The sequence below is a fragment of the Psammomys obesus genome, unplaced genomic scaffold (assembly GCF_907164565.1).
Source record: "Psammomys obesus unplaced genomic scaffold, mPsaObe1.curated_primary_1811, whole genome shotgun sequence".
In the NCBI taxonomy this organism is placed as follows: Eukaryota; Metazoa; Chordata; class Mammalia; order Rodentia; family Muridae; genus Psammomys; species Psammomys obesus.
This window is the reverse complement of record NW_026596234.1, coordinates 12607436-12627714: the sequence shown is the minus strand read 5'-3', so window position 1 is coordinate 12627714 and position 20279 is coordinate 12607436. Positions and strand designations below refer to the sequence as shown.

General features: G+C 50.2%; 1 protein-coding gene across 2 annotated transcripts in view; it reads right to left on the bottom strand.

Annotated features, from left to right (window-relative positions):
- Elmo2 (engulfment and cell motility 2) overlaps positions 1–20035 on the bottom strand; it is a 36792-nt gene extending 16757 nt beyond the window's left edge. The window contains exons 1-8 of one of the 2 annotated variants that reach the window (XM_055596202.1): positions 19980–20035; positions 10164–10274; positions 9896–9936; positions 9402–9474; positions 8690–8740; positions 5214–5395; positions 3690–3789; positions 2355–2506 (exon numbers count right to left, since the gene is read on the bottom strand). In XM_055596202.1, the coding sequence (XP_055452177.1) occupies positions 2355–2506; positions 3690–3789; positions 5214–5395; positions 8690–8740; positions 9402–9474; positions 9896–9936; positions 10164–10241 (677 nt within the window). In that variant the 5' untranslated portion in view covers positions 10242–10274; positions 19980–20035. The remainder of the gene's footprint in view (positions 1–2354; positions 2507–3689; positions 3790–5213; positions 5396–8689; positions 8741–9401; positions 9475–9895; positions 9937–10163; positions 10275–19979) is intronic. The other variant, XM_055596203.1, reaches the window with a different exon arrangement.
- Positions 20036–20279: the final 244 nt, after the last annotated feature.

Sequence of the window (20279 nt, the reverse complement as noted above, 5' to 3'; positions counted from 1 at the left end):
CCAACTTGCTATTGGTCATAGTATTTTATCACTGCAATAAAAACCCTAACTAGGGCAGAAATTGGTCCCAGAAGTGGGGTATTGCTCTAATAGACCTGACCAAGTGTTTTGGAAGGACTGAAGGCTAAGAATATTAAGAACAATGCAGAGGACGGCAGCCTGGCTGGTGAAGTTTCCTAAGGAAGCAAAGACTCTGCTAGTCCATTTGTGTGAAAACTCTGTGGTTCTGGTCAGCTGGAGCTGAAGAATCATCTGTGATTAACAAGAAATCAGAACCACTAAAGTAAAACCTTTGTCTTACTGGGGCATCTGATGCCGGTCAGCTGGATCTGAGAAATTAGTGGTGATTAGGAACAGACCAGCAAGCCAGTGGTGGTGGTGGTGCACACCTTGAATCCAAGCACTCAGGTAGGCAGAAACAGGCAGACTGCCGTTAGTTCAAGGTCAGCCTTGTCTACAAAGTGAGTCCAAGTCCAGGACAGACAAGGCTACACAGGGAAACTCTGTGGGGGATGGGGGAAAGAAGAGACCAGCATCTTTGAGGTGAAATTTTCTGAGAGCACAGAGAAGCTGTGTTCCAGAGGCAGCCAAGGTTATACCTCCCTCTGGCAGCTGAACTTGACAGTGTAAGAGTCACCCAGGTATTGAAGTCATAACGGGGTCATGGAGAGCAGCTGAGGTTTGGCATTGTCAGAGGCCAGGCCATTGGTGAAGGTGCAGCTGGAGTATCAGTGGAAGTCTCAGGACTGAGGGGGCCATGCAGAGAAGCTGAGGCTTGGCACCATGAAGAGAGTCCAGGAGAAGTCAGCTAAAGTGCGGCCCAGTTGCAGCAGAAGGGCCCAGCACTTTACAGATGCCAGTGCCATGGGACGATCACCAAGAACAGCAGCAGTGAAGCCTGCCGGAGCTGTGAACACAAGCTGTGTGTGCTGCAGAGGGTGGAGCCGGAGAACTGACTCAACCCCTCCGAGGAGCCCAGAAGATCATGAGTGAGTCCCAGGCATTGGACACTTAATTATTTACACTGGGAATTTGGTTTTGCTTTGTTCAGATTGTCACTGTGCCCTGGTTCTTTCCTCTTGAAGTAAAAAAGTATTTTCACAGGAACCCACAGTTGAGACACTTTAAATTAAAAAAAAAAAAAAAAAAAAAGACTTGAAAGTTTTACATAGACTTTGGATTTTTAAAGAGACTGGATATTTTTAAAGGGACTACTTTTAAAGTGTTTGAATTTTGTAAGGCTGTGGGACTTTTTCAGTTTATAAGATGTCTTTATTAATGTGTGATCTTGGGATAAACAAGAAAGGAAAGGTTGTAGCTTCACAGTGATGATGTGTTTGTGTGATAAACTGATATGGTGTCAGTTGTGCTGGCCAGTTTTAAGTGCTTGACACAAGCTAAACTCTTCTGAGAGGAGGGAACCTCAACTGGAAAAATGCCTTCGTAAGATTGGACTGTGGGCAAGCCCGTGGGGCATTTTCTTAGTGACTGATGTGGGAGGGCCCAGCCCATGGTGGATGTTGTCTCAGTCAGCTGCTGGTCCCGGGTGAAGCCAGGAGAGATCTGGGAGACTCTCCTGGGGAGCTGAATCCTCAGACCCCCATAGGGGATCTGGCTCCATTCCAATCAAGTCCAACAAGCAGGAAGGACCAGTGTCAATCAAGTGTTTCCACCCTTCTTTGGGGGAAGTCCAGCCTCTACAATCATGTAAACTGGCTCCAGGTGGTGCTATGTGGCACCTGGCTTTACTGCAGGCTAAAAAACATGTCCTGATAAGGTAAGCTTGCTAAACAAACAAACAAAAACTAAAACCCTGATTTAGGTTAGTGTTACTCTGGGCTAGCCATCATGCTAGCATTTAAATTGCCTTTGAGCCACATAGGCATGGAAGGTGGGGATGACTTACACATAGAAACGGGGAAACAGGCCAAAAGACTCAAGTAGGTAGTTTAAGGCCAAACCCTGGCATGTCAGAGCCTAAATCTGAGCTGGCATCTCAAACTCACAGGTAGCCCACATTTCTGGCTGTTGCCACCACACTGTTGGCTTAGTTAAGTGACCACCCAACAAACTAAGTTTCCACTTAAATGAGGAAGGGGGTTCAAAAATAGCCAAATCTTTGTTCTGAAGCTCAGAACTTCAGGCAGGAACAGGTGATGTATGTTGTTGTGTTGTTGTGTGTTTGTACAAAGAAGACTATTGCCCATACAGGAGGGAGTGTCTAACCTTGCATGCCATTGGGGTCTGAACTATGAGAGGAATTCCCACAGAGGAGCAGGAGGTGCTGAAGGAATGTGCAGAGCCAGGCAGAACTGTCAGAGAAGGCTGGCCGAGAGGGCGGGGCCCTTACTCACACCTGCAGGTGGGAGATGAGCTGTCCCACGGTGATTTCTTCCGCTATCTTCTGGTACAGGCTCTGGCTGTTTAATACCATGCTTTCCAGGATGGCCAGAGACCGCTGAAGGATGGACACATCCACCATGGGTTGGCTCACATATCCTGCAATCTAGACCCAGAGAGAGGCATGCTGGATGGAAGTGTGGAGCCCAGGGAACCTCCGATGCTCTCTTCTTGGCATACTGCCTCCACATGAGCAACAGTGGCCAGGTGGATCATAGCATCTATCTTATGGCTGCCCTGGCCAATGGGCCGGGGCTCCCTCAGCATGATGCCCCCTTCTTAGGTGACAGAATCCACTCAGTGGTGTTTCTTCAAAATGTAATAACTTAAAAACGAATCCCTTTTTAAGTAAGGGTTCAACATGAGGTGGACCTACTGATTCTTGTATCTTATTTTATCTCCACCCACTCTTCCAACTCCTCACACAAAGTTATACTATCAGACTTGGAAAATCCTTGAGCCCAAACCCTCTTCTCAATTCCTGTTATAATTGCCTCCACATGCTGTCATTTCACTTTCACGCAAATGTTTCCAGCACTGGGAGGTTCTCAATGGTTTAGGCCACAGGTGCGACTGCTAGTCAATGGGCAGTATTCACTGATTCTCATTCAGTTTTCCGAGCTGAGGCTGCCCCTACTGGTAGCAGAAAGGAGGGCAGATTCGGAAGGGCCCTTGCCCTCCTTCCTTTAATCTGATAACCCCAGAAGGCTACTTGGCAGATTTGTACAAAGGAGGCACATTTGCAAATGAGATGCAGCTTTCTCTCAAGAGAGCTGAGGAAGCAGGTCGCTCAGAGCTGATGACCAGTGCTTTGTGCCAGCCTCTCTGACAACCAGTTCTGTTCTGAGCCCTGTTCTTGGTGCAGGCCTTGAGAAAAGGCAACTGGTAAATTGAGATCTTTTCCTGGGCAAGTGACAAGGGTCTCTCTTGAGACCAGGCTGTGGAAACTGAGCTACACCTCCCAGAAGGTGGTCAGGAGGCAAGCCACTGCAAGCTGTTAAGGAGAATGTTCAGCAGGCCAAGAGAAATGAATTCATTTTTAATCTGGTGACATTTCCAACATATGATGGGTTTATCAGGTAAGAACCTACTGTAAATTGAGGAGCATCTGTTAAAGTGTAAACCTTTCAGGAGTCCTAGAAAGATCACTGCTGAGGATGAAAAACACAGCCCCAGGGAATACAAGGCTGATTCCTGCCAGAGACTGCATGCGGCAGCACCTACTCCCCCTTACGCCCAGAGAACTGACAGGGAGAGGGAGGAGCCAAGCTGAATGTGGAAGGCCTCACCTGCTTAATAAAGGTGATTGAAACCATGTCCCAGGAGACAATGCCATGGTCCATGAGCTCTAAGAAGGCAGTCAGGGTGAATGCCAGCATCTCACTGTAGCTGAGACATGTGCGACACACACAAAATACAGAGATTCAGATCCAGGGAGCGCAAGTGTGAAGGCAGCTACAAAAGGGACAGATCTCAGTAAACACCCATGGGAAATCTGTGGAAGCAACAGTCAGTGCCTGAAGCACACCTAGCCAGGTCAGAGCAGATGCAGCCCAGGTACCTAACCAGAAAGCTGGTGGGCGGCAGGCACCTAGGCTTGTCTTCTCCATCTTGCTTCATCTCTGGGTTAGTCTGTTATCTATCTCCCAAAACAAAGACCTTTGTCAAACTGATGCTTGCAGGGGGACCAAAGAGAGCTTGTATCTCAAGTTAACATTTAGGCCAAGAGGCAGGGCGAGGGAGACAGTATATGCGTGGCTATGCATTCAGTTTCGATCTGAGCAGTTACCATGCTCGTTCTATCTCCTCCAATTCTAGCTTCCTCCTCTGTAAAATCAAGTTAGTCTCACAGCATTAGCCTCACAGGGCTGTGGTGAGGGCAGGCTGACGAGGTCTGCAGCACCCTTACAATAATGTGGTGTGAGGATTAAACGTCTGCCTTTTGTCTCTCCTTACAGGTTCAGTCATTCATGCAGTGGCACGGGCACTCCACAGCTAACAAACCAGAGCCCCATTGGCTAGACCTAATAGCGCTGCTCACAGAACTCTGAGCTGAGTGTTATCCCCATTTCAGAGTGGAGGGACTAAGGCTGCTACCGCAGCCAAACTCCCAGTGGCAGCTAGAGGCTTCAGCTTTGGTGCAGCTGGAAGATCCAAGACTTTAAAACAAATACCTAGGATTAGCTGCTTGGCTGACAGTTTCGGGAGCTGATCCATCACCTGTGAGATTTCTGACTCCCTGCCTGCAGCTGAGGTTCCTTAGGCTTAGGTGGAGCCCTGGGCATCTGTCACTCACTGCTGATCACATATAAGGCATTGCTCCCCACCACAGCCACCTGAGCCTGGAGGGCAGTAGAGGTACCAAGTCCTGAGCTCCTCCTTGACAGTGTAGGGCAGGGCATTCAGAGGGAGGCATGCATATTAAGAGGGACGGGAACAGGAAGGGCAGACAGGGTCCGTAAAAAAGATTATGAATAGCTCCCATTTCTTTCCTGACCCTCATCAGACTAAGCACTTGCCATAAATTATCAGGTCTGGGGTGCACTGACTTCTTCCTCATATCCAGGGACCCTGCTTTCATTACTCACCTAGCACAGCACTGGGTCACTCAACCCACTGGGGTCCCCTGGACTGTGAGATCAGGACCCCAACAGGGACAAGACCTCTCTGTCAGTGGACTTGAGCTTGGCCCACCGCTGTGAGTAGCAGGGGTCAACTGGACTCCAGTCCAACTTGCCACCACGGACATGAGAACAGGAGCTCTGCAGGTCACAGGACTCTGAAATCGCTTCGAAGACTTTGGCAATACTCACTGGGACAGGAGCTTGGTCCCACTCTCCACGAGCCTTGTCAGCATAACGATGCCGTCCATGTTGATGAACTCAGTGGCGAAAGTGACGTCAGCTGAGAGCTTAGCCAGCTCCTTCATGGCATCCAGCCGGGTCTCCATACTGGATGACTGGGTCCTTTCCATCAACTGGCGTGCAGCCCGGGACTGTGAAGCCAGGGACAAAAGAGATGCCATCTGCTCCTACAGCAGGTTACTACTGTGGGCTTGCAGCCGAGCCCCAGGCAGAGTTAGGCTTTCATATGGCTTAGGAAGTGCTAAATAAATGTTTACAGGACCAGTAAGAAAATTTCTAGCATGCCGAGACAGATCTCTAGTTATCTGTACATTTTTGGTATCTCTCTAGCATACGGATTTATTTTATTTAAAAAAAAAAAAAAACAAACATTTATTTGGCTGAGCAGTGATGGTACATGCCTTTAATCCCAGCACTTGGGAAGCAGAGGCAGGCGGATCTCTGAGTTCAAGGCCAGCCTGGTCTACAGACTGAGTTTCAGGACAGCCAGGGCTATACAGAGAAACTCTATCTCAAAAACAAAAAAAATTACATATTTATTTTGTGTGTGTGCATGCATGTGCATGCCATAGCCTGAGGGTGAAGAGCAGCAAAAGTTACAGGAGTTGGTTCTTTTCTTCCTTCTACCACATAGGTTCAAGGGGAAGAACTCAGGTCATCAGGCTTGGTGACAAGTGCCTTAACCCAGTGAGCCATCTTGCTGGCCCCTGACCTACAGATTTTCTTTTTAATTCCTACCAAGAAGATAAAAGTGGGACCCAGCAGTGTTTTCTAGACCTTGCTATGAAGTGGAGCAGGGGGGCAGCAGCTGGAAAGGCTGTCTCTGGAGGGAGACTGACATTTGGATTGGAAGCTCCTGCAGGAGAGGAGGGAGGTGAACAAGATGCTTAATAAACTGGCTGAGGCTCACGGGCCTGGGTCTGAGCCTGGCTAAGCTCCTTTTTCAGTTTCACAAGTGGTCAGGCTGAACCCAGGGGTCCACCCCTGCTGCTCACGGCAGCAGGCCCAGCTCAAGTCCACACAGAGAAGGCTCGTCCCTGTTGGGATCCTGATCTCAGGCTCTGGTAGGTTGAGTGACTCAGGGCTGTGCGAGGTGAGTACTGAAAGCAGGGCCCCCAGACATCAGGAAGGCAGTGGATACCACTGGCTTTTTAATGGGAAGAACGTGGCCTGATGAGGGTCAGAGAAGAGATGGGAACTGTGCAAGTCCACAGAAGCAGGTCTGGCTTAACAGGGAGCTTTCCCCTGATGAACACTACCGCCAGCAGGGGGGTTTCCACTGCTGAGGGAAAAGCCAAGCCTCACCCTTCAGCTGCTGAGGGTCCTGGCATAAATCAGATGGCCCTGAAGGGGCCCTTTAATTCTAAAGTGTGATAAGCTTGACAATTAAACCTTTCAAAGTTCTAGATCACCCTTCTCCTCAGGAATCATGTGGTGAAACATGAAAGATAGAGGAGCCGGAAGCCATGATTAGGAATAGCTTCATGGACATGATGGCTGGTGGGCCATCCTACCTTGGGTCCTTCCCCAGCAGAATGCTTGCCTCCCTCAGCCTGGCAACGCGCTGCTGCCATGTCCACTCCTCACCCCTGTGCTGAACTTGCTACCACACAGACTCCAGTTCACTGATTCATCATGCCCTGCCTTGAATAGAATGTTCTCTCTGGAAAGCAGGACAAGCAGAGTGCCCTGGGCTTGCCTGCCTGCTCAGTGTCAGGGAAGGTCTGGCTACCCCTCCCTGACTCTGTGACAAAAAGGGGCCCATACCTCCACAGGGCTTTCGGTGACACACAGATCCTCCTAATCCCACAGTGGAGGAAGGGGGCCTGCGGAAAGGTCACCCACGAGGCAATCTGCAGAGCACCAGTTTGTATCACGCTTAGAAACTTCCAGCCCAAATGTCAATCTCCCTCCAGAGACAGCCTTTCTGGCTGCTGCCCCCTGCTCCACTTCATACTGAGGTCTATAAAATGCTCTGCACATCCTCAGACTATCACATGAAATTAGCAGAGCCTGGAGTGTGTCTGCTAGGAGATGGGGAGGATGAGGTCCTTATGATGAGAAGCTCCTTCAGGAGAGGAGGGAGGTGAATAAGTTGCTAAATAAACTGGGTGAGACTCACAAGGCTGGGTCTGAACCTGGCTTGGCTATTTTTTCAGTTTCACAAGTGGCAAGAATCTCAACGTTAGTCCTCAGTCTCACTGTCTATAAAATGGGCTATCAAGAGTGCCTCCCTCTTGGTTCTCTGGTAGGGTTAACTGATGCAGTCAGGAGGAGTTGAGGAAACACAAGGTAAGTGCTGGCTAGCACTCTTCCATACATTCCCTCCCTAGACAAGCTGGTCCTTCCCTCAACAAGAAAACATGGCTGTAATTTTCCTTAAGCATGACAAAGGCTGGGCCTGGCGATCATCTCTGTGGCAGGCCTGCCTCCCTGTCCTGATGCAGACTGAACCCTTTCCCCCTTTCCTGCACCTTCCTTCCTCTCCCATCTGAACTCATCCATAGGACACAAAAACTGCAAAGAAAGGAGCCTCGGGAAGAATGGGGTACAGGGACGAGAGACCCTTTCACTTCTTTGCCAAATTTCACCAGTTTTGAACACGTTAATGTGTTTTACCTAATTTTCAAAACAAATATCTTTTGGACTCCACATCTCCCAAGTTCCTGTCCTCCCTCTATGTCCCTTTCAGACCAAGCTCCCTGATACAGCAGCACATGTAAGCTTCTCCACTATGCCCTCAACTGTCACTCAAAACACTTGGCTGCTCAGTTCCTGTCAGAAGCAGTGCTGTGACAGGCGCTGTGGTGGTCTGTACCGCTGACTATCCTGCTCTTAGTCTGCCCTCTGTGCCACTGCAAGCCACACCTTCCTTTATCTTGCTCTTCCCTTGAGTCCCTCCACAGCCTCCCCCACCCCCACCCCTTTTTGTTGTTTTGAGACAGGTTCTCTGTGGCTTAGACTAGCCTTGACCAGCCTGTAGCTGAAGATGACTTTGAATTCACAATCCTCCTGCCTTGGCCTCTGCTATCCAAACACTGGGATCACAGGTCTATGCTTCTACTCCTGGTTCCTGCTTTTTACTCCCTTTCCGGCTGCTTCCTTTAGTCACCTTTAAGGGTTGCTTATATAGGAGGAGAGGATCCCCATCTGGCCCCACACCCAGCCCTCTGCCACATTTCTTTCTGAATAAAGACTGAACCCACAGGCGGCCTTTCTGGAAAGGCCTGTGCTGAGGTAGGTAGTCCCTCTCAGACTCTCCAAATGCCAAGAGGCTGTCTGCTGCTCATGAGCTCATGAGCTGCCAGCCAAGCTGAAGGCAAGGGATTTGATTTCTTCGCCATGTCTGTAGGCTCAAACCTCTACAGCAGAGTCCATACCACCACAGATACTCATATGTGTGCTACGTAGACTGGAACACCTACCGGGGAGACAGCCAGTTGTAAGATTGTCCCATTCTTAATGTCACTTCGGGTCTGGGTAGCAAAGAATAAAACAAACAGAATGTTAAAACAGTATATGGAGGTGAATCAGTAAGGACTTGTAGTCATTTTTAAAGTTTAGTTGGCTGCTCTCATCTGCACATCATTCAACTAGCAGGGAACCAAAGATAAACGTGGGTGGAGGGCTTGTTCTGAACTGCAGCCTTTTTCCCCTGCTGGGACCCCTAAGTATTACTGGATAGCACGCACTTCCAGGGCCTGCCCACTGCATGAGGCACACTGTCCATCTAGAGGGGATTTTAAAGTGCAGGGGATGTGCCAGGTGACAGGCAGATGTTGTGCCGTCTATACATCCACAGACTCTTGGATCCAGGGCTTCTAGGGACCACCTCCCATGGATACTGAGGGACAACTGTAGCACACCAAGGCTCTTTTGCAGCTAGGCAGCTTCCTGCTTGCTCCTTGAAAAGAGATCCTAGGATTCTCCTCAAGAGCTCCAGGTCTTGAAGCAAGGGTCACCTCAGACCCTGGGGTGAGGACTGGTCTGTGCTGCGTTGCCTAAAGGGCAACTCTTTAAACCAGAAAATGGAGCAAGAAGCTAGATAGTAGTAGCTCTTTGGCAGGTCACTTGCAAGCAAAGCTAGCCCCGCCCTTGGCTACCCTGTACTTGCCTGCTCGGCTACCCTGTACTTGCCTGCTCGGTGACATAGAGCTGGGGCCCGTCTGCGTAGCGGAGGGTGTAGTACTCCGGGTTTGGCAGTGACCACCTGAGTGAGAGAAACAGTTCACCCTGCTGCTTCGCCCCTGGGTTCATCCAGAGCAGCAACGAAATGGTTTCCAGGAGTCCCTCGGGGACTAGCCAGCCTGTCTGGGGCACAGTGGAACCCAAACAAAGCTTCTGGCTGAACCCCTGAGATAGGACCCTTCCACCTTCTTTGAGGGTTGGCATACCAGAAGGAGGTGCAGACAGAGGGGCGTGGGTCTTACATCCTACCCAGACCTCCCAAAGGGTACCCCTGGGCCCAGGAATAAATGATCCCAGGAAGCCACAGGGACAGCCTCATCAGCTGTCCTTCCTTGGTAAGACAATGTCCCAGCCCAGCTGAACACCCCTGTACACGTTCCTCCCGGGCTGAGCAGCATCCCTCAGTCTTAGCTGTCACTGGGAAGGAAGTCATTTCAACCTACCCATCACACACTTCCTTGATGATGGATGCCAGGGGCCGTTTCTGAAAGAGAGGGGAGGAGATCCTTTACCATGTGCTATGCTGCCAGCAGAACCACTCAGTTTCTTCGGCCTTTGCCAAAGCCACAGTGACTACTCTCCTGGGGAGGAATCAGGCTTAGCCTTCCTGTGGATGCCCTTACAATGCCAGTGGCCTCCAGGCCGAAACACATCCTCCATTATGGGCCTGACCCTTTCCTTACAGCCCCAACTCTCCCCGAAGCCGCATACCTGGTCAATTTCAAGGAGTTGGGCATTAGCACCTGGCCATTCAATGGCCACTTTGACAATGTCCGACGGAGGTGGCATTGTTTCCTTACTTCAAGACACAGACACAGCTGCCTGGGGAGAGAACCAAAAAGAGAAGGTCAGCTGTATGCCTTCCTTTTCACTCTTGCTGGCCACTTTGGAGGTCTGAAGACAGAATCTAAAGTGACACACGGAACTACTCAGTGTGCAGTTTTCAAGTTCATGTCACAGTCTCTCCTTGGGCTGCTGTCTCCTTAGATTCAATCAGTAGGAAAAACGGGACAAAACTATCATCTGCAGTTCAGGCAGCAGCAAGATCTGCCAGTGTGACAGTCAGTGTGAGGGGTCAACAGGCCTGGGCGGGAGCAGAGCTCACTGAGTGTAAATTCCCATCCTGGAGCCTCGGGAAGACAGAAGCACATGCTCTGAAGCAGAGAATAATAGGCAGTCTTTTCTTGGCTGAATGGTTAGCTGAAGGGGCCAGGCCATTTCTGCCCGGCAGTCACATTCAGAAGATCCCAGTGTCAGCAGGGCTCAGCCGTGCTCTCTCCTCCCCACCTGCTGCTGCCACTCCTGCCCCTTCAAAGGACACAATGTGGAGCCTCCTCCCCATGGGATGATGTGGAGTTCCAAAGGGGGAAAAAAAAAAAAAACAGGGAAGAGAACTGAGACAGGAAATGCTATTTTGGTCCCCAGTGCCTAAGGCAAGGACTGCTGGGGCTCAAGTATAGGCATAAGGATGATCTCACACAAAGACCCCAGTACAGGGCAGGGCTGTGAAAGCACATCTGAGCCCTGCCCCCACTGCTCTTCAAAATAAGGGGAAATAAATCATCTGGGGCAAGTCTGGGAGATGGGCTCATGTGACTGGTATCCTAGGCAACTCTGGTGGCTTAGTGGTATTCCGGGCAGTGCTGAGGCTCTCTCTCCAAGGTCTGAGGAAGGCAGTCACTCTGCTGATGGATTATTTCTATGTATATTTACACTCCTTGCCTACAGGTTCGGAGCGGGCGCTCTCTTAATGAAAAAGACCTTTTGCCTCCTCAAGGTTCAGCCGCTTGCCTGCAGTTCATGCCTGGCTAATGGGGACCTCCTGCCTCTGTTAGCGCGTGCAACACCACTGTTGCTAAGCTGTTAATCGTGTGTGCTATCAATTTTCCAGCCCCAACAGATGCCAGCTTGTACAGCCTGGTGGGCGCAAACCTCCCTAGTGAAAAGGGGGAAAGTGTGCCCTCTACACCCCCAGAGAAGGAAGCTTCCTTGACCATTTCCTGAGGGGTGGGCTATGTCAAGAGTCAGCTGTCAAAACCATCAGGATGTGACAGTGCACCCACTTCTGCTTCCCAGCGGCCCTCAGGAAGAGGCAGGGCATCACCAGACTTGAAGAGGGAGGCTTGGTCAAGTCCTAGTTGACCCAGCTAATAAGTGGAGGAGCCGGCTAGAGCTCAGAGTTGGCCAGCTCCTCCCCCTCCCCTAAGCGGGTCTCAATTCCTATTTCTTAACACACGAAGCCTAAGGAAACAGCAGTGGATGGCTGCCTCTGCAGCTCCTGGCAGAACCTTCATGTGTGGTTCTTATGTTCCTAGGCCCACAACAAACCTCTGAGGCTAATTCCTGGAGGAGGCACTGATCCAGCGACAGCAGGGCATCCCTATCTTAGGCAGGCCATCACTATCCCTGGAGGTGGGACTACAGTGGAGATAACATTTCTAAGAACTGACATGTAATTTACATCGAAAAGCAGGGACCTTAAGCATATCCTGCATACATGTACAGGTGATTAAAGTAGAAACATATCTCGATTAAACCTCCACCCAGGACAGGGAACATGCTCACCACGCCAGAGAATGCACCAGCCGGAGCTCCTGCCGCACTGTGACCAAGGAGCTAGGGCTGGTTTTGTGCCACCTATAAATGGAAGTGTATGGTACAGCTTTCCAGAGGTTTTTGTTTTCTTCTCTCTCTCTTCATAGTAAGTGGGCGCGGGGGAGATGGCTCAGTGGGTAAACGCACGCATGCATGCATGTACATGTGTGTGCATGCATGCACACAGTGCACAGCAGACACCTAGAAAAGAACACTGTCCCCGCTGAGCAAAGAAGGGAGACCCAGAGTCCTCAGACAAATCCCTTCTTTACCCAAGTCTCTGTCTTCTGTGCTAGTTCTAAAGTGTCTGGGTGTCCTTTGAGTTGCAGGTTCACGGCTCCGAAGCAGAATGTAAGAATATCCAAATGATGATGACATGTCTACAGAAGTTAACCCTTACTGTCGTTAGGAGGCCTACTGCATTATCTGAACGCCTTCCTGAGCACCTCTGGAGGTGAACAAGCTGAGTTGTCATCACTACTTTGTTTTGGTCCTAAATAACTTGCCCTCGGTTATCATGTTCTTTATCAAAGCTGGTCCTGAATGGTTCATTTCAAAACTCTACCCATGTTACATACTCCAGCAAGATCTCCAGCCACCCTGGCTACCCAAGGGATAGCAACAGGCTGCAGTCAGAGGCTGTCTTCTCCACAGTCAGGCAGCCTATTGGTGCCAAGTGACATCCCAGCTGCCACAGCTGAAGGGAAGGAAGTGAGCACTTGGCTTTAGTTGAACAAATCTAATTCCATCTCTGAACTTGAAAGACACAGACTAAAGAGGCTGGGTGACAATAGACATGAGAGCAGTAAAGTCATGACATGAGAGCGCCAGGGCAAGCCAAAGCCCCGGAGAAAGCCAAGAGCCACGCAGAGAAAGCTATCCTGCTCTGCTGACATCACGCCAGAAACCAGCAAGGAGAAAAATCCTAAGAGCTGGGCAAAGCCTGACCACTTTCCAGACTCCATGGTGACATGGAAATGCCCGTGTCCTGCCAATGACAGCCCTTTTGCTATGCTAGCCTGCACTACTGCTCACTGCAAAGGAAAAGACTGAGACTGACCCAAGCTTGAAGAAACTACAATGGAGGCCAGAATAGATGGGCGTGTCATGGCGTACAATGGATGTTTCCAGTGGGTTCTTAGCTAACACTGGCTAAACTCACAAGCAAAACCCACTTCGGGGGGACTGGTTTGCTTACAGCAGCCACTTACAGGGTGACTCTGGGGTCCTCAGACATGATGCTTATGGACAGACAGTCTCTAATTCATTGCTTCTGTGTCATTTTACAGCTGATGCCTCAGGAACCCTGAAACATTCTTTTTTACAGGCAAGGAGGTGAAAGTTCAAAGAAACTCATCCTCCATCCTACTTATTCGACAGGAAGGGAAGGAAGGATGCAGGGGGAAGGGCAAGAGAGAAGTAAATTACATCGGAACTGGGTCTCAACCATGCCAAAATTCACTGTCTTCCCTCCACACTGTCTTTCCTTTGATGAGTAACATTAGCTAACAATTACATAATTTGAAGGCACCACTCAAAGCCTCCCCCATTCCATCTCCTTCACTGAAGTGCTCAGGTTCTAAGCCAGGGCTCTGAGCTTGCTAGGACAGTGCTCTACAACCCCAGCCCTATTCTAATCTTATTTCATTTTTGTTCTAAAACGGGGCTTTCAAAAAGTTGCCCAGGCCTAACTTGTAATCCTCTTGTCTCAGTCTCCTGGGTAGCTGAGGTGACAGGCCTGTGCCACCCAGCCCACAAGGCAACCCTGTAGGGGTGTGCTTTCTAGACGAGGGACGTTAGAGGGATTCTCAGTCCCCTACCTAGGATGTTAGAAACCCATATCAAAGAAGGCAGCCTTGGATGTGACCACCGCAGCTGCTCAGTGCAGACTTCAGGTTTGTGCTCAGAGACCTAGCCAACAGAAAATGGCCCTCCGTGGTCTCCAGAAGGCTGACCACATCCCCACAGGTGGTGCGCAGGCCAGTCTAGGCAGCCCCTTCCTGGCTGTTTAAGGCTGGGTTCCCTCATTTCTCCTGAACCTTTGTAAAGTCCCTTCTAATAGCCGACAGAGCTCCTATTCACACTTCAAAGCCCAGATGGCATATCACCTTCCACTGGTACCGTTATTCCATACATGTGCACTGTCCCCACATTCTGTCATATGTCTACACTTCTTCACTAGATCCTCCTTCAGGAAAGAACCTATGTACACTGAAACCCCATGACTCTGGCTTCTTCCACTCCTACAAACCAAAGCTGGCTTCCAACAGGCAGGAGGCAGGAACTGTTCCCACAAGTCCGGAAGCCTTGCAACACAGTATCCCCCACACAATTCTGTTCAAGACTAGCTTAGAACAAGCCTTACTGGAGAACCTAGTTAGAGGAAAAAAATGTCCTCTCCCTCCCCTAGAAAGCAAGGTGGGAGGAGAGTGGAGCAGGACTTCCCAGACACTGAGCACTCAGGGATGAAGGATCTCCTTGTAGGGAAGCCCTCCAGCACATGTCTGCTTACTCTCCATTTTCATTTCAGAAAGGAAGTGGGAAATTAGGTCAAAGCAATTCAATAACATTGCAAAATTCTCAGGGCTATAAATAGCCACTTGCTCTACCACTCACAGTATTGCGCTCAGTTCAATAGCAACAGTCCAGCATGAGAGCAGGAGTGCCCCTCCCAGCCCACAGCCCAGAATGACTTTCCACTTCCTCCCCCCACCCCCACCCCGATTTCTTTATTCACTACCTCAGGATCTAGGCAAGCCTTTGGGACTGAGCAAGACCCCAGTCCCCTGAAGCCACCTTGAAGGTACCACAAACACAAAGATGATCAGGCAGACAAAGGAGAGGCCCACACAGCAAGAGCTGTGGGAGGACAGTACTAATGCTGTCTTGCCATGACACAGCCGGCAGAGAGGAACTACGGTAGTACAGGCTATCCAACGGAACAGTCTCCAAGTGGCCTCTGGAAGGAGTGCATCATCAGGAAAGGCCCGGGGAATTTTGACCATCACTCCCGAAGGGAAGCTTCAGGCTGAACCTGCCAGCACAACTGGAACTGGCTTAGACAGGGAGGACAATCCCTCCCAAGTGGTGTAGGGGATAGAAGATGCCAGAAGGTTCCCAGCTCTCCCTGCCCAGGAGCTGGTAGGGATCCCTGTGTGCTTTCTATTCTACCCTGCCATACAGTGGGGGAGGCCGGATGAAGTTGGTTTGTTTCCTATGACAGAATGCTGCCTCACTAAAGAGGTAACCAGAGGTCACACCTTTTTTTTAATCAAGATCCCAATCTCAGCGGAGCCTTCCCCCTGTGATCTTTTCATTTGAAGAATGACTCAGTTTCCCTCAGTTCACCCTCCCTGAGCTAGGGTGAGGCTCTGAGGTGTAGAAGAGGAAATGCCACAGGATAGAAAGTGAGAACAAGAGACTTGTAGGAGCTGAGGGATTTCCTTTGTATTGACATTTGAGCACAGGCCTCATCCAAGTATGGCTAAGAGCCACTATTGCAGAGAGACAAAGTACAAGAAACTGACTGGCATCTTTCCCTCAACTCAATCACCCTGCAGCCACCTTGTGGAACATCTGCTCTTAGAGGAAAGTGGCTTAATGGTCTTAGCAGGATATCTAAGCTTGGGCCTGCTCCAGTGTCCACACTTACCCCTGTGGACAGCACCTACCTCTCACCTGCCCCCTTGAAAACCATCACTTTGGATACCCCATCCAAATGGCCAACTTCTACGTGTTCAGACAAGTCCTCCCTTGTGGCTTCCTAAGCCTCAATCATCAGGTACTGATGATGCCATCTGTGTGTTGCCAGTCCTTGCTGCCAACTATAGATTTTATAATCCTGCCTCTCAAGTCACCTCTTACCTAGTGACTAGACACATGGGGTACCCCTTAGGAGTCAGTACTAATGCAGAAGCACCCCTCCAGTCCATGCCCTCTGGATCAGGACCTGCCTTCAGATGCAATCCAGAGTAGTTCAAATGTACCATGAGGTCATGAAGAAGGCTCTAGGTCAGTGGTTCTCAACCTGTGGGTCAAGACCCCTTTGGAGGTCTTGAATGGCCCACAGGGGTCACCAAAGACCATCCTGCATATCATATATATATATATACATATATATATATACATATATATATATATATGTATATATATATAATGAATCATAACAGTAGCAAAATTACAGTTAGGAATATATGGTTGGGGTCATGGCAACCTGAGGAACAATATTAAACTGTCACAGCCATTAGTAAGGTTAAGAATCACTTCTCTACATCAATGGCTCTCCATACTGGCTGTGGTGTTCCTGACCCTCCCCCCTCTGTAGCTAGCTTGGTCACTGAAGCCTCCCCCAAATGATTTTCCCGATGGCTGAGACGGAGACCCTGCTCCAGGAAGGCAAGCAGGCTGAGCACTGGGCCTCTGAATGGTGCACCTACTCTCTATCTACTCGCCCCCTAGTTTGCACAATGCTCAGCATACAGCTGTGTCCACACAAAACGCCCTCAGGCTTAACTGTCTTTAAAAGTCCTGAACCATTAGTGACTGCATTATCCACTTCCGAGAACTTGTACATCCCCACCTATAACTATGCAGACAATTGATTCCGAAAGGATCAGACTTAAGGGGGAACAGAAACTGAGACAGAAAATACAGATGAACTCTAAGAAACTGTTTCTTGGGCCTGGAGAGATGGCCCAGTCGTTGAGAGCACTTGCTGCTCTTGCAGAGGACCTGGGCTCCATTTCCAACACCCACATGGCAGCTAAGTTCTAGGGGATCTGACACCCTCTTCTGGCTTCCCCAGGCACACATATGGTCTACATAAATGCCTGCAGGCACAACACCCATACACATAAAATAAAATCAATTAAAAATTTAAATCTTTCTCACCAACAAATTAAGATGGTTACATAAGGAGGAAGAGTTTGGATAGGGTGGGGTACAAGAGGCTAAGAGTGGCCTGGGTTGTCCCTAGAACTCCAGGCGGCGGGCCCAACTCCTTCAATAAAGACCATAACAACACAGCATTGTTCTCAATGAGGCCAAGCCTTTCCTCTCATTTCATAAAGAAGGGAACTGAGGTCCAGAGGAACTAGCAAGGCCAGGCAGGGACACCAGTTACGAACAACAACAACAACAACAAAAAAGGCCCAGCCTCCACTTCTGGATCAGTGCTCTCTTGCCACATGGCTCTGCTGCAAGTACAAGTGTCCCTGGACAGAATGTGGAGTCAATTTTCCAGCTTTGCCTCTCTCATGAAGCGGTGGCACTGAGCGATTAGGGGCTTGCATCCTGGAGCGGCCAGACCTGCATTTGGATCCCAGCTCTGATAACTTTCCTATTATATTTAAACCAAGGATTAGAACCAACCACTCCTCATAAAAGCTATGTGAACATGAAATGGGATCATGCATGCAAAGCACTTCGTACAATGCCTGGTACAAAGTAAGAAGGATTCGAACTGTGTGAATGGAAGAAGCTACGAACACCGGAACCACACATCCTGGCTCTAAGGAGCCCTACCTGCCACGCTGTGCTATGCTGTGGGCAAAAATAGGAGAAGGCCATGGGGGAGGAAAACCTACAAAAAAGTGGTGTTGTTGCTAGTATGCCCAGTGGAGACCCTTGCTCTGCTTCCATGGCAGAGCAGCACAATGACAGCACATAATGGTTGCCCAGCCAATAGGTCCTGGTCACTCCAGTTCAGTATGTATTCCCAGTGAGGTGAGGAATTCAAGTGCCTTAAGCAGCCAGACAGGTAAGTAAATAAGCCAAGCAGCTTCCACACAGGGAGCCTCAAGCTATGAAGCATTTACCTTGCCTAGAAGTTCAAATTTGGGGGGGGGGGGGCAGACATATCATGCAGCTGGGCCAAGACACCACTTGGCAACTTCTGACACACAAGGGATTCTGGGTCCTCTTACCACACACTCTAGTCATCCTATGTGACATGATCTTGTCTTTCCAAATCTTCTCTGAGCACCCTGAAGATGAAGAGTTACACTGTCCAGTCACCTCAAAGGGCCTGGACCATGCTAGGCTCATGGAGACCACTCAGTGAGTAACTGACAAACTAACTCATCTGACTAGCAACTCCAGTTCAGCATCTCTGAGGTCCTACAGGTCCCAGAAGGTTTTCTGCCCTGACCCTGGGACTGGGCTGCATTAATGCAGGCGAGCTAAGGAATCATCCTCTGACTTGGTCAGAGGAGGCCTTGCTTTCTGCGTTTTTCTTTTTCTTTTGAGTTGGAGTCTCGCTACACTGCCCACCCTGGCTTTGAACTTCTGTATTCAGGAGATCCTTCTGCCCCAGCCTCTACAGTGCTCCGGGATACCTCCAAACCCAAGACAGGTTTTTAACTATGTCTGCTTGTGAGCCACCTAGGAAGACATGACCTAGGAATGGGGCATGCTAGAATATGCTAAATACTGGTACCACTGTTTGTAAGAAGTCTAGTCCTCACATCCTACACCCCGAACTTTCTTGGAACCTCTTTGAAGCAGCATAAAGCATAACAAGAATGGCGGGATTAAAGAGCAACAGACAAGCTGGGTGTGGTGGTGCATGCCTTTAATCAGAGGACAGCCAGGGCTACACAAGAAACCCTTTCTCATGCCTCCTCCCCAACCCCCCCCCCCCCCCGAGCCCCGACAGAGGGCCTAGCCCTATCTTCTTTGCTCACAAACTGTGGAATGAATCCGGGCAGGTAAAATCTTTCAGGAGCTTTGCTATTTTTAATCTGTAAATGCAAATAATGACAGTCTCCTCAAAAGACCATAATGCAAATTAAACACCTTTACATATACACAGTAAAGAGCACCTCACAGCCAACACTGCCACCCGCAGCCACCATTGCAACTGTGGTTACAGACCACTTGACAAATGGCTACTGCTGTGCCTCTGTGAAGCGAGAAGGTCTGTCCCAAGTATGAAGTACACACCAGAGTTCAAGAAGTTAGCACATAAAAAGCCAATGACTCCATTATCAGGACTTTACCTTGGTTATGTGAACTATTAGTTATATTCTGAAATATACTAAATAAAACATTAATAAGTCATCTCACTAGCTTATTTTACCTTCTTGGGGTGCGACTGTTAAAAGAGTTAAATTAACAGATGTGATTTGCATTATTTTTCTTTTGGAGAGCCCAGGTTAGCCTAGTGCCTGACTGGCAGGCAACATTCCCAAAGGTTAGCCCCCACAGGTGGGATGTCAGGGGCTGCAGCTGCATTCTCTTCCTCTACACAAACCCAAGCCCTTCTTTCATTCATTTAGTAAGTTATTTACAGTGCCCGCCCTGCGGAGATGCTGTGGGTGCATGGCGCAACATCAGGCATGGTCATCTACCCTGTGGGCACTCCTACCTGCTGGGACAGGCAGACATCAATCAACACTTTAAAACAGTTGCTCAAACTACAGCCGTGTTCGCGCTGCGAGGAACACCAGAGTGTTCAGAGTGCGGCCCCGGGGTCAGAACTCGGGGCCCCGGAAGCCTTCTGAAAGAAGACTGGGAGGATGAAAAAAAGTTTACAAGACTAGACCGAGGGATGGACTCTGAGGGAGGCCCAGAGCGAGGGATGGGGAAGGATCTGAACCAGGCCGGGGAGCAGCCTGAGCCCAGGGAGGGCGGCGAAAGACCAGATCTGCAGGACCCGGGGAAGAGGGAGGGGTGGAGACCGGCACCGGAGCACCCCGGGCATGGCAGCGCTGCGGGAGGAAGCGGATGAGGGCGGCCTGGACCGAAGCGGGGCAGTGGAGAAGGAAAGAAGAGGGCCGGTATCGACGGCAGGGGAATGACTGGGCCGGCGCCATGCCCGGGCTTGGAGGGCGGGCGGACGCTGCCCTCGGCCTCAACCCTGTCCTCGAGCCCCGGGCCCCCATCCGCAACGCTCCGTCCCTCCGCCTCAAGCCCCGCACGCCCCTCACTCACCCGGCGCCCGCCGAGGCCCAGCTCCGCGCCCGGGTCCCGCCGCCGCTCCTCCGGCCTCGTCCGCCCCGCCCTCCTGGGGCCCCGCCCCGCGCGGGCCGGCCCGGGCTTCTATTGCTCCGTTTTGCAGTCAAGCTAAAATTGCTTGCTTCCATTGGGTTGTTTGTCTGTCACTAAAAAGAAGGCGGGCCTAACTAAGGGCGCGGGCTGGAGCTACGCCGGCAGGCCCCGCCCCTCCTCAGAGGCCTCTTAAAGAGATAGACTGTCTTTCTTCTGCAGGCTATTGGGTCTGAAGGAACGTGA